The sequence below is a fragment of the Apteryx mantelli genome, chromosome 8 (genome assembly GCF_036417845.1).
Source record: "Apteryx mantelli isolate bAptMan1 chromosome 8, bAptMan1.hap1, whole genome shotgun sequence".
Lineage (NCBI taxonomy): Eukaryota > Metazoa > Chordata > Aves > Apterygiformes > Apterygidae > Apteryx > Apteryx mantelli.
This window is the reverse complement of record NC_089985.1, coordinates 20,041,613-20,056,622: the sequence shown is the minus strand read 5'-3', so window position 1 is coordinate 20,056,622 and position 15,010 is coordinate 20,041,613. Positions and strand designations below refer to the sequence as shown.

Below are 15,010 nucleotides of genomic sequence, written 5' to 3'. Positions count from 1 at the left end.
CAGAAGACAAAGAAGGGACAAAGTAAGACATTTTTCCATCAAGCCATCATCACTATTTTTATGTCATATCATTCTAGTACCCTCTTCACTGCATCCTAGAGCACTGCTAAGTGATTTATTTGATGGGCATGTAGAAAAAATCATGAAGCATCTGAAGATTCTATTAAAACAATAGTTTTGTAATACTGATAAGGAGTTGGTGATTCCTTTTGACATGACCCTAATATAAGTGAGGGGCCATTTGAAGAAAAATCATTTTAATGAAAAAAAACCCAGAGAGACGCATAACCTAAATTTTATGTCAAAACTATATTGAAGAGTATCATAAGAAAGATCTTTTGTTACCACAGAGGAATGAGAAGCTTGCAAGATACTGTAGGATGAATTGCAGATTTTTGTGATTTTTTATTATTATTCTTACAAATGATCAGGGAAAACAATGGCAGCTTCCTTATCTTTTGAAAAGAAAAAATATCTATGGCTCTGTTAAGCAGTCACATGCTTCTGGAGAGTGATTAAGAAGAGCATCATGGCAAATACAAATGGTTTTGATTGACCTGGTATTCAAGTTAGTATTTGTAAATGCATAGCTCTGATGGATTTGTACCTAGAGGTGCAATAGCTGTACACTGTATCAAATAGAGTATGTAGAGAAATGAAAGGCAGCAGAAGTTAAGTACAACTTCAGAAGTGCTGAAGTTCAGTGATGGTGAATGACGAAGATGAGGGAAAAGGTACCTGTGCATTTAATTATCTGGTGGGACAGGAAGAAAAAGGGACTAGGGAAAACTTGCTTCATTTTCTGAAAAACTATCAACAATATGTGCTGTCCTTCCTAGGATTCATTGACACCAGTGTCTTACTGAATGCATATGATATTCTGTGGCAAATATTTAAAGACTCAAGAGCAATCTATGTAGTTTCTCAACAAGTTATATATACAGTAACCTGGAATATATTTCTATTCTGTTTCCTTTACCTTATGCTCATTCCACTATCTTTTTTCAAATTGCCTGTCCCAAATTTAAAGAAAAATCTTACTAAATCCATAACTTTACAGCAAAATGCCTTAAGATTTACACCTATAATATGGCTGAAGTCATCTAATTTTTTAAAATAAATACATAAGTAGGAATTTCAAGGGGCTGGCTTTTGAATTTTGTGTTTGCTCAGCATTTTTAAATAGTCTATGCCGGTGATTCAAATGAATCACAAAAAAGCCATTAAATAAAGGCTATTGCATACAAAATCTTTCCTTTAAGAAAGAGAGCGTATGACATGTTCTTTGGTAAGGTATGAAATTACACGCATCCCCCATCCCCCATTTTCGGAATATTGATCTAAAAATATCAATGAAAATAATTTTGAAGAACAGATATCATACAGCTTCACTCTGGATCAAGTTTTTAGCTACCACAAATTATCCTCAAACTTTTGAATTTATTGGAACTGTGTCTGTTTGTATGAGGAATGGATACATATTGATGCTTCAGGTCTACTTCCCCCCAAAGATATGTTTACCATGGATACTTTAGATAGTAGCTCATATTTTCTAATGTTCCAGATAGAAGGCTAAATGGTATTCTGAGGCACACCAGCATAAAATGAAAAAATACTGTTGAAGCCAATAATGTTATTCTAGACATCAAATTATGTAATTAAGGAAATCATCATAACTTTACCTAATTCACATGAAAACTTCCTCTTTTCCTCCAAGGCTCTTTACTCTGATTGTTAAATGTTTTTTGATGTAAAAAGTGAAATAAAAGGCCAACCATTGTAAATCAGCTATTAGCAGTATAACTAGATGGCTGTCAACAATTATTAAGTCAATGAAGGATATTTGGGAACTCTAATGTATCTCTATAGCCCAGAAGAAAAATCAAAATGTATATTCACATTCCTATTCCAACGGTTTCTCTTTTTCAGAGGATATTATCAGCATTCTCACCTTTTCACCAACACCTCCAACAGAACCAATTGAGCCTGGGGGGCCTTGAGGACCCTACAATGATGAAAGATGTTAGTTATCCCAAATATAATGCTTGTTACTGAATTTTAAAAGGAATGTGATAACTGAAACATAGATTGATTCTTACATCAGCTCCATTAGGACCCTGGGGACCTCTTGGACCTGGAGGGCCAGGTGGACCCTGTATCAGAGAGAAAACAGAGTATATTTACAATCATAAAAAATAAGTCCAATGGGGCTTTTTGGTCAATGAGAAATAATATACTCAACCTGTAGAGGACATTTAATCTTCACAGTGGTACACAAGCTGTAGGGCCAGATTGTTGCCCAAGACATGAGATCACAGCGTGATTGGGGATTCAGGCTATGTTATACAGTACCTGAACTGGGAATGATCTGATGCTTAGGACTCTCGAGGACAGGCTTCCTGCATTGTATTTACCCTGAAGGTTACCTGCATACCCCTTCCACTGTCCAAAGACCCTAGCATTATCTTATCTGTCTGTGATAAGCCATGTTACTGTCACAGCCAGGTGACAGAGCTGCATGTTGTGTCTACAGATGGGCAATAATAAAGCAGCCAGGCTTGGCATAGGGTGCTGGAGATATTGTGTATGTATTGATAAATTGTAGAGAGCTTGCATTTCATTCAGGGCCCGGAAGGCATTTTATTACAGATAAACAGTATATACAGTGGAGGACATAGTCTCAAGATCACCCACAGAAACAGAGTAAATATAGCCAAGTAGTATTTATTTAGCATCTTTTGTCTTTGTCTTAGTGTTGACCTGCAAATACAGTCCCACGGAATCAGTGCTATGGTTCCCTGATGCTATGGCACAGTGCCCTGAAGCTCCTATTTCAGGGACGCAGCTCCAAACTCTCTCCAATGCAGGGGTGTCTCCTTTTTCTCTTTCTTTCATGAACATTCTCACTGTTGCCCTGTCTCATATAGATATAACATCTGCTTTCCTACCTACTCTTTAGAGTAAGTCCTTAGGTTACGTGAATCTTCATTTTAGAGATGAGGAGATAGATGCAAAGTAAATCCCAGAAAGAGCTGATAATACACAAAAAGTTTCATAATCAGGCACCAAATTCAGGTGCTTGATTTAGGAGTGCCTTATCACATTGCAAGCTACAGAGAAAAGATAATAATACATGGATGATTATTTATGGCCCCTAGAGTGTCTGATAGGGAAGTCTTACCATTGGGCCCACATCGCCATTTTCACCCTTTTCACCTGGTGGGCCAGGCAGACCCTAAAAAACATGGAAGATAAAAGAAAACTGTATTAGTAGAGTATCTGGAGTGATGAGATATACATCAATGTGAAACAATATAAATCACATCTGTGTGTGAAACTTGAGGGGAAACACAAAGACAAAACATTTTTGCATTAAAAGAAAAAAATAATTTTAGAAGGAGTTTTTTTATATTACAGCAAATATATATGTAGTCCTGGGATGTTTACACCAGCTGAAGCAGAACATTTTGAAAAAGAAGTTCAGACACAGACAGGCTGAAGTGGCTGACTTGAAAAACATTGTCATGATTCCAGTGGAGGCTTGGATATTTAATTGATGCCATGATACAGATGTATGTAAAAAAAACCCCCATGATTAATGCAGCACAGTGAAGTGGCATGCAAAGGTACCTAAGGTACCTCAGTATTGGAAGCCATATAACTACTTTAGCAAGGAGTCTAAGGGAAGTAATGAATCCTGCTGAGTGCCATTGCACTGGCATATCTTTTCTAAAAATGATGTTTGTTCTTGCTGTCTACTGTTGTGGAAACTTGACTGACTTTTCAGTGCATTGTGGTTGTTGTGACAGCCTATTTATTGTTAGATAATCAGCATGAAAGAGCCACCTTTCATTCATCTGATGATGCAGTGGTTTTTGTATTTTAGTCTTTGTTTATGTTAAAAGTTAATAGACTGTATTCTATTAAATGGAAGCCATAACTGATAGTAACATCTTCACTAAACTGTATGTATTGATTAGAGTACATGCTGAGCAGTGATGTCAGTGCATATTTCTTTCCATATGGGCATATGATACAATTTATAGCAGCAGGTGTTTTTATTGCTTTCAGACACATTAAATCTATTTCAACCTGGACTCATATTTAACTACTCAGAAACATTGTATAAACTATCTAAAGAGTGATAATGAATTGAAGACTTGATAATTCTGAAGAAAATGCCAGTCTTTATTATCAGATATTTAGTTCCAGTATAATGATCCAAAGTGTCTGTTATAGCAATGTTATGTGTTAATTAGAATTGATTTTCTATCATGCCTCTCAAAATATTTTAAATAAACCATGTCTCATTATTACTGTCTAACATTACTTTATTCTGGCTAAACTATATCTTAACTTTTAAAAATAAATACAAAATGATTCAGGTAATTCTAAAATTGCACAGCAGATAGTTTACAAATCCTGAACAATATCATACTCAGTGTCATTATAACACATTTATCAAGGTCTGAAAAGATTGTTTTTCATTGTGAAAAATACGACTAATGAAATATACATTAAAAATAATGTTTGATGTATAAGGAAATGCAAACTGATTTTATTCTTTTACTAATACTTTTCTTCTAGAATTCCAGTTTCTGCAATTTCCGATAGCTTGTTTCAGAAAGGAAATTTGATGTTATTTGTGGTATTCAAGAACCAATATGTTCAGCTTTTGAAAACTCTCCCCTTTACAGTTCTAAACAAGTACGTTATGTTAAAGATGATGGCAATTTTCCACACATGCCTTCCCAGAAGAAGGGGGATTGTTATTTATTTATTTATGGAGAAATTTTGATTTACCTCCAACATACTCTTGAAGAATCTAAAAGCAGTGCTAGGTCCTGATTAGTATTCATGTGTATACATTCACATTTTCTTACTTTTTCCACCCTTTTTTGTAACCTTGTAATATTTCAATGAATAAAATTTGAATTGACTTTAACATTTCCTTTCACTGTGAGGAATTTTAAATAACAATTTTGTAGATAATTGTACCAAACAGTGAGTACGGCAGAATCCTAGACTTGGACTTGGCAATTAAACATTTACTTGATATTTCCTTCTTTGAAAGGGTCTCCAAAGCCTCTCAGTGAACTCGAGTTCTAACACTGAAATCTCCCACTGATTTCACTGAATCAGTATTTCATGCATTACTGGACATGGTATTTTGGGAGTCTTTTCAGTTCCTCTTGATAATAAGGGATAATCGAGGTGTTTATCACTTTATACTTCAAGGTTTAAGTAAAATTGCCATAAATTGCATATGAGATAACTTAGATAAGCTATAGTTTTAAAAATTGTCTTGACTTTGTCTTTCTTTTGTAAGCAACTTCTGTATTTTTTAAAAATACTATTGAAATTATATTTCAAATATTAAAGAAATTCACAATTAAGTTAATAAATATTCAGAATTACCTATTTTCATTTTTATGAATACAAATATTTTTACTTAATGTCCAAGTACCATCAGTAGAATTTAATCAAAACAAGTGGGATATAGTTACCATGGAATATTAGAACTAAGAAAAATAAAGTTGTTACTCCCAAATAGATCATTATTACCATGAGAATTGTGTTAGTGAATAAAAGAAGCTCTTGATTTCTCGCTGGTACTTCAATACCAGTAGCATATACAGAATCTTAGTCCATAGACCAACATACTCAAATGGAAATAAGAATCAGAGAAATATAACTCCTCATTTGAAATAATTCATTCATGTAAGTCTCAATCTAATAGATTTTTATATTTATGTAGATTAGTATCCATTAAACTTAAAAGTTGAAGGTGGAATATATTAATCTTCAAAAAATATTTTAAATAAAAGCAGCATCCTAAATCTGGGAAAAATAAAAAGGATAATTTTATTTCACTCTCTTTAAAATACTGAAAAACAAAACAAACCATAATAAAATTTGGGAATCACTTTTTTCCTGATTTATTATTGCTGAAAATAAAGAAGTTTTCTTTTTCAAGTGCAATAACTTCTTTTGTGTGAATCTACATAAGAGGCTTGTATAGGTGCAGTAGTGAACTGTTCTTCCATGGTATTTTGCAATATTTTATAAACTTCACTGTAAGTTTTGTGAACTGCAATATGCAATAGAACTGCAATATGTGATAGAATTTTAAAAAAGATAAACTCAGATTAAGGTGTGGCTTAGTGAAACAGCTGATTCATTTGACACACTGTGGACAGGAAGGACACATGCTGTTTAGTATATTCACTCACCATTGCTACAGTTTTCCAATTTTAGAAATGGAACTAAATATGATTCATACTGAAGCATAATATATGGATTAGAAATAGTTTCAAACTGCTCTGTGTGCTAATGTTAAGTACATGAAAAAGAATCAAATGTCCTAAACATCTTGTTCTTTGTTTTGCTATACTTAAGCAAATTAAATTTTTAAAAAGCAAGATTTTTTGACTATAATTCTGGATGAAACAGTGAGAAGCCTAAATTTTAATATGTATTTCCTTTGTGTCTTTGGACTCATAAAATAACATTTTGAACAGGAAGAGAGATGAAACCATAGGAACTTGCTAATGTGGGCAGCTATGTATATGCATCACAGAGTTCTGCTAATCTTTCAGAACACAAGTGGTGTCTGTAACAGTATCACTGAGAAATACTGTATGCTGCCAAAAACTACTGCGAAAATATTACAAATGACCAAGTAAAATAGTATTCTAGATTGAATCTTTTCTTTAAAATGTGTATCTCTAGTAAAAGAATGTGCTCTTGTTCAAGCACAAATGTTTTGCCTGAATAAATGAATTACTGAGTGAGATTCTAAAGCCTGTTCAGGAATTCAGGTTCAGAGCATCCTACCAAACTTCTTCATCATTAAATCTGTTATTCATGCATGAAATCTATGAACATCGAATCTTTTAGCTATTATTAATTGATGCTATCACGTATGTAATAGTAGGCAACACTCTGTTTTTCAGTTTCAGACACAGAAATAAGAGTTCTTATAGGTGGAGAGCAAAATAATAAAGGAACTTACCTGTAAACCAATAGGGCCTGGAGGGCCAGGGAAACCTCGAGGACCTTCATCACCTTTCTGCCCAAACATCCCTTGCTGACCTCTTGGGCCTGGTTCCCCATCACCGCCCTATTTGGAAAGAGTGAAAAGCAGAAATATCACAGGCCTCATAAAATCAGAAAAAAATCCACTGAAATCACTGGAAAACAACTGCAAGAAGGCTTAGAATTAGCCCTAATATCTTTTCAAATGCATCATACCAGCTCCATTCAATGAAATCTGTTATACAAATAGAATACAGGCATATGCCCTGGTTTAAGGTAGGTCGAATAATATTGCATGTCTCACAAGAATTTTCCCTGAATAGCTCTTAACTGTCACATCTGCTTACACATTCTAGCTCTTGAATACCTAAATATCAGTAAAATACAAGAAGTACACAGTTTTATCAATCTTTATGATAGAAGAACTCAAAGCTTTCTAAAAAAACCCCAACTGGTTATCAGATGGATTTAAAAATAGCTACTCTCTCTTAAATGCTTCTGGTACCAAGCTGATTTTCCTACTGACTGTCATACATACAATCAAACAAGTTGGCTGAAAGGATTGGCCCCATTCACTACTTGCACTATTTCAGTTTCAATGATTCCTTCAAATTACTGCCCTGCTGTAAGTCTGCAATATAACAGCAACTATGCAGGCTTGTTTACAATAAACAACTGAATATAAGGGCACAATGATACATCTGTAAACAGTGATTTGAAACCTACTCCTCAGCAAGCAGCACAAATAACCATGCAGTTCTAAGAACTTCTAAGTATCAGACTGGTTATGGCAAGATTGAGGTTTGCTCTGATTAAGTATTGGACTACTTACAGCTATACCCGGGGCACCAACAGGACCCTGGAGACCTGGTGGACCTGGAGGACCCTGCAACAAACAAACATCCAAGAAGAAAAGTCAGTGATTATGGCATCTGGAATGAGATGAACAGCAAATACAGAGAGAAAAATATTTGCATGATTGAGGTCTATAAAGCATTTCTACACTTCTCCGGAGAATATGTAGCATTATTTGCTAGTCTTTTACATTCAGTACAGCCAAGCATTATTTGTTTAGCTCTCAAAGACCCAGATTTGCATGTCTATAATAAATTTTAAACTGACATTCATTGAAAGCACTTATATTTGTAATGTTTCAGGATATTTAAAATAGATTCCCATGCAAACATGAATCAAGATGAAAACAATTTTTTTCAAAATTAAAAATATCAGACTTTTTAATGAGATTTGTGCAGAAAAAGGCCAACCTTTAAAGCATAATCTAACAATTTATCTTTAGATGGAATGCTTATTACCTGAATCAGTTTTCATGAAATTGTAAAAGGTTTTTGTGATAATACAAAGCTTGTTATTTTGACTTCCATAAATCATGAGAAAGTGCAACATCTGAATGCTGAGTTACTGTTGAGCACTGGAAGTCTCCTTGATACTAAACCTCTTCTGTACAGAATGGCAAAAAATAAATGTATTCAAGTGGGAACTTCTTAATTTTTCCAGGCCCCTTACAGAATTATAACTTTGTAAGTTATACTGTGTATATTTTAGCAGTCTGATCTGCAGATGTGATGTAATGGAATGTCTAACATTGGGACTATGGGAATGCAGGGTACTGCTTTATGAAGGGGTTAAAATGGTGCCCTAGGTTGAATCTGCATTTTGCAGCAGCTGGAGGGAGTAGACTGATAAGGGGTGGAAATAAGAAAGTATAAAGCCTTACACCTAAAAGAGTTGCATTTTAGTCTGGGATTTCAAACGAGAAAGATATTTTCTGTACCTTCTAGGCTGGGAATTCTAATTAGTACAGAGGTATGCTTGAATTCAAAGAGCTTGCTAGGTTATTCTCTCCTTTATGAGGAGATTAGGAACAGGGACTTCTTAATTCTTGTAGCCTGTTTGTTTCTTTGGGTTCTATGCATATTTCAGGGCATCTTATTTTTCAGAGAGTCTGAAATTTCAAGATATGTATTTCTTCTCTTTTGTAATGACCATCTTTTATTCTTTCACTCTATGGAACTATGGTTTATATGATGGCAATGGGAGAAGCAAAGTTTTTAGTGCCTGTGGTGACATATCTCTAAACTAAAGGATTCATAGGAAGAATCCCATCTCTCCTAGAGACAGGGAGAGTTACCATGAAAAATGGAATTAGCATGCATGATACTTAAATCAGATCTGAATCCACTGCTCCTACACTACAGCATGCTTCTACCTACTAGTTCATTTAATAGGGCCCAGAACAAGATCTAGGCATCTTCTAATCTCACTCAAACACACATTTAGACTTTAAAGTATTGCTTGAAGGTTCTTTGCAACTGATTTGCAAGCACTCATTCAGACGTCGTCAGACTCCTTTTTCCATTGCTCTGGAGAGCAAAAGGAAACAGACCAATCAGAATGGTCAAGAGGGGAGAATCTTCAATTGGCAAAGGCAGCTGTGGTAGCAGTTGAGGTTTCAAAGCTGCAGATAGGTGGTATGTGAGTGATAAAATCTGATTAATCGCAAGTTCACTGATGGGCATAGTGATGATAGTTGAAAACTTGTGGAAACCTTTTCATCTGAGGTCATCACTGTTCTGAAATGTTGAAATTAGTTAAGTTTGCTCTCCAATAATTAAATATTAAAAAAAAAGTTAAAACTATATGGTAGTAGATTTCTTTACTGATTTTTCATATAGCTTAACATTACGGAAATTAAGCTAAAGCTCGGTATCACACAATCCAGTCAGTCAAGTTACCTTAGACACAGTAAGAGAATGTATGTCTATTCTTCGTCTCTTCCAGTTCCAGTGTAAAATGGATGAATTAAAATTATACAGGAAGAGTGCTTAGGAATGTACTTTAACATTAACATTATTTTGAAAAAAATCCTTATAGAGTAAGTAAACAGCAGAACATTTTTCACATGTGTCTTTGTTTCTGTTCATTGATGTATGCAATGTGACTTGCATACTTTATGCACGAACATTTTTTATTTAGGAAGTATGTACTGGACAAAGGACATTGCTACTCACGTTTTCTCCCTTGTCACCTTTACTGCCTTTCTGACCTGGTTCACCAATTTCACCCTGTAATTGAAAGTTAAAAGTTAAACTTCTCATTTAGAATGGTCTCCTTCACACCTAGCTGAAGTCAATATCACAATATCTTTAAGTGTTCCCTTTTACATGATTGTTCTGTCTGTTTTAAGCTGCAGCTTCAAGTGTGAAAGCCTGAAGGAGACAATTCTGCATTGACCAATCGTATGACATATTAATCCACATATTGACTGCTATACTGCAAAGGACAACAAGACCTGGCTTTGAAGTATAGTGCAACTGAGCTTTAAATAAAGGAAATTGTGTTCCTCATGTCACCTTCAATATGAACTAATAATGAAAGTACTCTGATTTACAGACTAATCTAACTGTACATGACTGAACAACTACTTCTCACTGTTATGTACAATATTTCAAAACTTCAAAATTATTCAAATTGCCAAGAAACCATGTCATAAAAAATTATTTTCTTTATACAATAATAAAAGAAAATTATGTTAAATCACAGAAAATACTCTCTGTTGGTAACATAACAACAGTAATTCATTATAAACATAAGACTCAAAGTCTTTACCTTCACACTATGTTAACTAACAGAACAGTGCTGAATCAAACGAACATGCAACATGATCCTGAAGGCTGCTGTGTTCTAAATTCTGTCAAAAGTCAACAGGATGTCTCTGCTGTGAATGATTTATTATGACACCCTCAGCCTAGCAACAGTGGTTCCAAATTGTTATACATATCAAGAATGTCTCATCTTACTCATTCAGTAAGCCAAGTTTCTAAAATAGGCAAAAATCAAATTTGACATCATGTTCCTTGATTTATTTTGCTACACTTTCATCCTTGTTTTTTTGCCAATATAAATGTTTGTCTACTAGTTCTTGAACACAAATTCTGACTTCCTGTGGCATCCGTCCCTCAGATATATAATAGTTTTTTTTCTGGGAGGGGTGGGTGGGTATTCTTTTTTGGTAAGAGTTGATTAGTTGCCATATTTATTGTGAGGATAGCTATTGCCAGAGAACCGTACTCAAGGCCTCAGAGATGCACTAATGCCAATTATAAGGATTCACCTTGTCACCATCTTCTCCAGGAGAACCACTTGGACCAGCAGGACCAGGGAGTCCTACAGGACCCTGTACTCCATCACGTCCAGCTGGACCTTGAGGACCTTTTTCACCCTGATTTTGAAGAAAAGAAAGTCATCAATATTATCACAGGAGACTAATGAAGATTATAGTACAGTGCAGATAATACACTACATAGCTGTAGTCTGAAACCACCCAGAGATGTTCACACACATCTGATAAAGTTCATCATATAAAAAGAAAGGCATTTCAGCCTATACTGAAACTATAGACCAAGAAAGATCAACTGCATTCCCCTGACAAATAGCCCTGACATTTTATTGTCATCATATGTGAACTTCATGCCCCGGTGACTCTAAAAGAGTTAACATGAGAGATGAATTTAGACACAGTCTTCAACTATTTATTTCTCACAGAATCCATTTCAATGAATGGTAATTATCTTTCATATTTGTACTAGAACAGTTAACCATTTTGCTTCCTTCAAAAATTTTTTTACATACTTTAGGGGCACAGAAGAGGAAAAAAAACAGGAAGAAGATTCTTTCTGGCATGATAGAATCTCCCATGGATGCATATTTGCAAAGTCAGTTCATCAACTATCTTGGCTGCAATCCCCAAAGGAAATAACATAGTGGGTGTAGAAATGGATATGCTAGAGGCAAGAATGCAGTTGTACATTATATTGGACTCTTGCTGGTGGATAGTTCCTTGATATCTGGTTGGTTTCAAATCTGTTCTAGCCTGTACCTGGGCCAGAGCAGAAAATAAGAGCACTTCTGGCTGCCTGACAGCTCCATGGTCTCTATTCAAGTGGAAGCTAGATGCAGCAGTAAGTTTAATTCCTAAGCTCCTTACTATACTCCCATCTCACACAACTTCTAGACAATTGGTTTGCTAATATTCAGAATCATCAGAAAACATAACAAAAATAGAGGCCATACTCTGTAATACAAGTCTGTAAAAAGAAAATAAAAGCTGAGGCATGCCTCTGTGACAACTGGGTGATACGGCTAAATTCATTCCATCTTAAAAATCAAAGGCATCTTGTCCTAACTTGGAACAATAAATAAGTGGATATAAGTTACCACCGGGGTTAAAGACACAAACTTTCTGAAACCTGATCTTAACATGATGCTGTTTTTGTGGGGAATTCAAGTGACAAAAATCTCTGCTATCCACAACTACTGGGAAATGTTTTGGTTTTGTTTTTCACCCTGCATTTGCTGATGACGACTTTTCCTTTTCCTGGCTGTTTAAAGGGTAGAGTCCAAAATCATGATTTGATTTTAGGAAAACATATTTTGAGGTTCCAGAAGCTGAATTCAAGAAAACTGAGAAGAATGATGTTACCCAAATGTCTGCAGAACTGAACTTGCCTTTCATTCAAAGAAAATCTGATGAGTAGATTCCAAAAAGAAAATAAGCAGGATGAGATTATTATGATGCATTATGATACATCAAAAGCTTAAAAAAAAGACAAAAAGAAAAATTAAAGAAATTTCTCCAGAAAAGAAACCATTAAGGGAAGAGAATGCATCAGAAAATTATACTCAGTGATAATGGAATGTGATGACAAGCATGCTTGTACTGTAATGCAGAGTGGCTGGGTATAAAATTTTAACGAAAGACTGCTTTGACAAAATATTTTTGATTATATTCACTCACCGCTGTGATGATAATGCATTCAGTCCTTCTTGGGTATTAGAGAATATGACAATAAATGTCTTACTATTTAATTAATTGCAATTATAAAAGGAGTAGTGCAGGTATTTTGGGGATATGTTCAAAAGGCAAATACTGGAGTGGGAAGAAGTAGTATTCTGGAATGAGTAGTAACTTCTGTGCTTTGACAGTCTTTTGTGACTCTGTGATTACTTACAGGAGCACCCTTCTCCCCTGCAGGGCCTGGAGGACCCTGAGGTCCGGGACGACCAGGTAGACCAATTGGGCCAGCAGTACCTGCTGCTCCACGTTCCCCTGGTGAACCCTGGAAGGAAATGAAGAATTATAAGAGAATTCTGATGTAGCCCTGATAACCGTTGGTGTTTTTCATCACGCAGGTCAACACTCTTAATTTTTCATTCATCCTTCTATATGGAAGGATACACTCAAAGTTGAATTTCCTCTGTTAGTGTTGTTCAATTGTTTCAGATCAAACTTCATTTGTAGTTTAAAATATTTTAGACAAGCAAGCAATTCTAAGACAGTTCTTAGTGGTGTTTAGTTAGCACAAAAGAATCTTCCTGTGTTCCTTAACGTTTCAGTGTGCTCACAAGAACATTTGAAGTCATTCTGTAGCATGCTGTGACTCTGTTTAAATAGTAGACAATACCCTACTGGTTCATTTAATCTATTACCAGTCAAGGGCCCTTTGATTTCACACCTTTAAGAAAGACTTATAAAATAGGTAAGAAAACTGATGTCAGAGATAAGTATTTATTCAAGGTATTGCTACATTTGCAATGTTGCCTGTAACATCGTAAAAGTTGACGGAGAAAAGCTTCCAGAAAATATCCTGGCATTAGTATTTCCAGGGATAAATTACTCTGAACACAACACTGGACCAAGGCATGGTATATTCCTAAAATGAGATTAACAGCTGGAGAATGTGGTACTGAGTGCAGTACTAGCAACAGCAGGACCAGTGATGATCAGGTTAGAGATCAAAGTAAAAATGATATCCGGTGTGCTAGTGATAATTGTACTGCTAATGGCATGAGCAACATTAAAAACAAATGCTAAGAACTGTTTTATTGTCCTGAAAAATGTCACTAACACAGGAGACATTTAAAAAATTGTATCAGCCACTCACTGAAGCCAAGCTGTCAGTAACATGACTGACTGTCAAGATCATCATTAGAACTTACCACCCTAAAATCCTGCTTTAGAATCAAAACATTTTTGCTTTTCTTTTTTTCTAATAATTTGCTCTTTTGATGGCCACTTATGATTCAAAAAGATCTCTTTAGGTATAACTTCATTCCATTATGGTGCAAGAATTTTTTTTTCTTTTTAAAAAGAAATTCTAAATACATCTAATAACAGTGGCATCTATTAAACTTGTTTCACAACTATTAGCCAAACTGTGAAGAGCAAATCCTTCCTTAGTCTTTGCAAATGCAAATTAAATGCAAATTAAAATTAAAGGAAAAGATAAAGTCCTGACTATTCTTAAAAAAATACAGATTCAGTTCAAAAGCTTTTTAATTCCCTCCTCAAAATCATGTCTTATTCTGGAAATTTTCTTTAAGTGAAGGATTGATTTTATAACATTGCAATACTTGAAATGTTAGAAAGTGGATTATACCACAAATTTACTGTCCTATTTTAAAGCCTCAGCTTCTGAAGATACTGAAGCAATCTACATGTAACTTTTATAAGTATCTTTTGACAACAGAAAAGATGCCTGTTCATATTCAATGAGATTCCAGTTGGTAGATTCAGCATGTGTACAAGTGAAGCCAAAGTCTGAAAGAAGTAACCTGAAGTTCACACTCAACGTTATTTATTCAATACTAATCTGAATTTACTCTTTTCGCAAATACCCTTTCCTGTATTTTTATTAATGCTTTATAAGTATTCCTCATAATAGGAGTGTGCTTCAGCCTGTTTTCAAGACATTTCTTTCCTCTGTGTTTCCATAATACAGTAACATACTATTTTGATGAAAGAATATTCCCCATATGAAAACACAGAACTAACCCACACCACAACCAAAATTTTTGGTCAGGTATTATGCTGCACATTGCTGCACTGATCAGTAGTTTTCTGCATTTCAGTCCACCCATATAAAACTCTATTGAAGCATAATTATCATTTCGA

At 34.9% G+C, this 15,010-nt stretch overlaps 1 protein-coding gene across 1 annotated transcript in view; it reads right to left on the bottom strand.

The window, feature by feature from the left end:
• COL11A1 (collagen type XI alpha 1 chain) overlaps positions 1–15,010 on the bottom strand; it is a 173,878-nt gene that overhangs the window by 34,764 nt on the left and 124,104 nt on the right. The window contains exons 42-49 of the mRNA XM_067300830.1: positions 13,068–13,175; positions 11,171–11,278; positions 10,068–10,121; positions 7,871–7,924; positions 7,016–7,123; positions 3,182–3,235; positions 2,100–2,153; positions 1,952–2,005 (exon numbers count right to left, since the gene is read on the bottom strand). Of these exons, the coding sequence (XP_067156931.1) occupies positions 1,952–2,005; positions 2,100–2,153; positions 3,182–3,235; positions 7,016–7,123; positions 7,871–7,924; positions 10,068–10,121; positions 11,171–11,278; positions 13,068–13,175 (594 nt within the window). The remainder of the gene's footprint in view (positions 1–1,951; positions 2,006–2,099; positions 2,154–3,181; positions 3,236–7,015; positions 7,124–7,870; positions 7,925–10,067; positions 10,122–11,170; positions 11,279–13,067; positions 13,176–15,010) is intronic.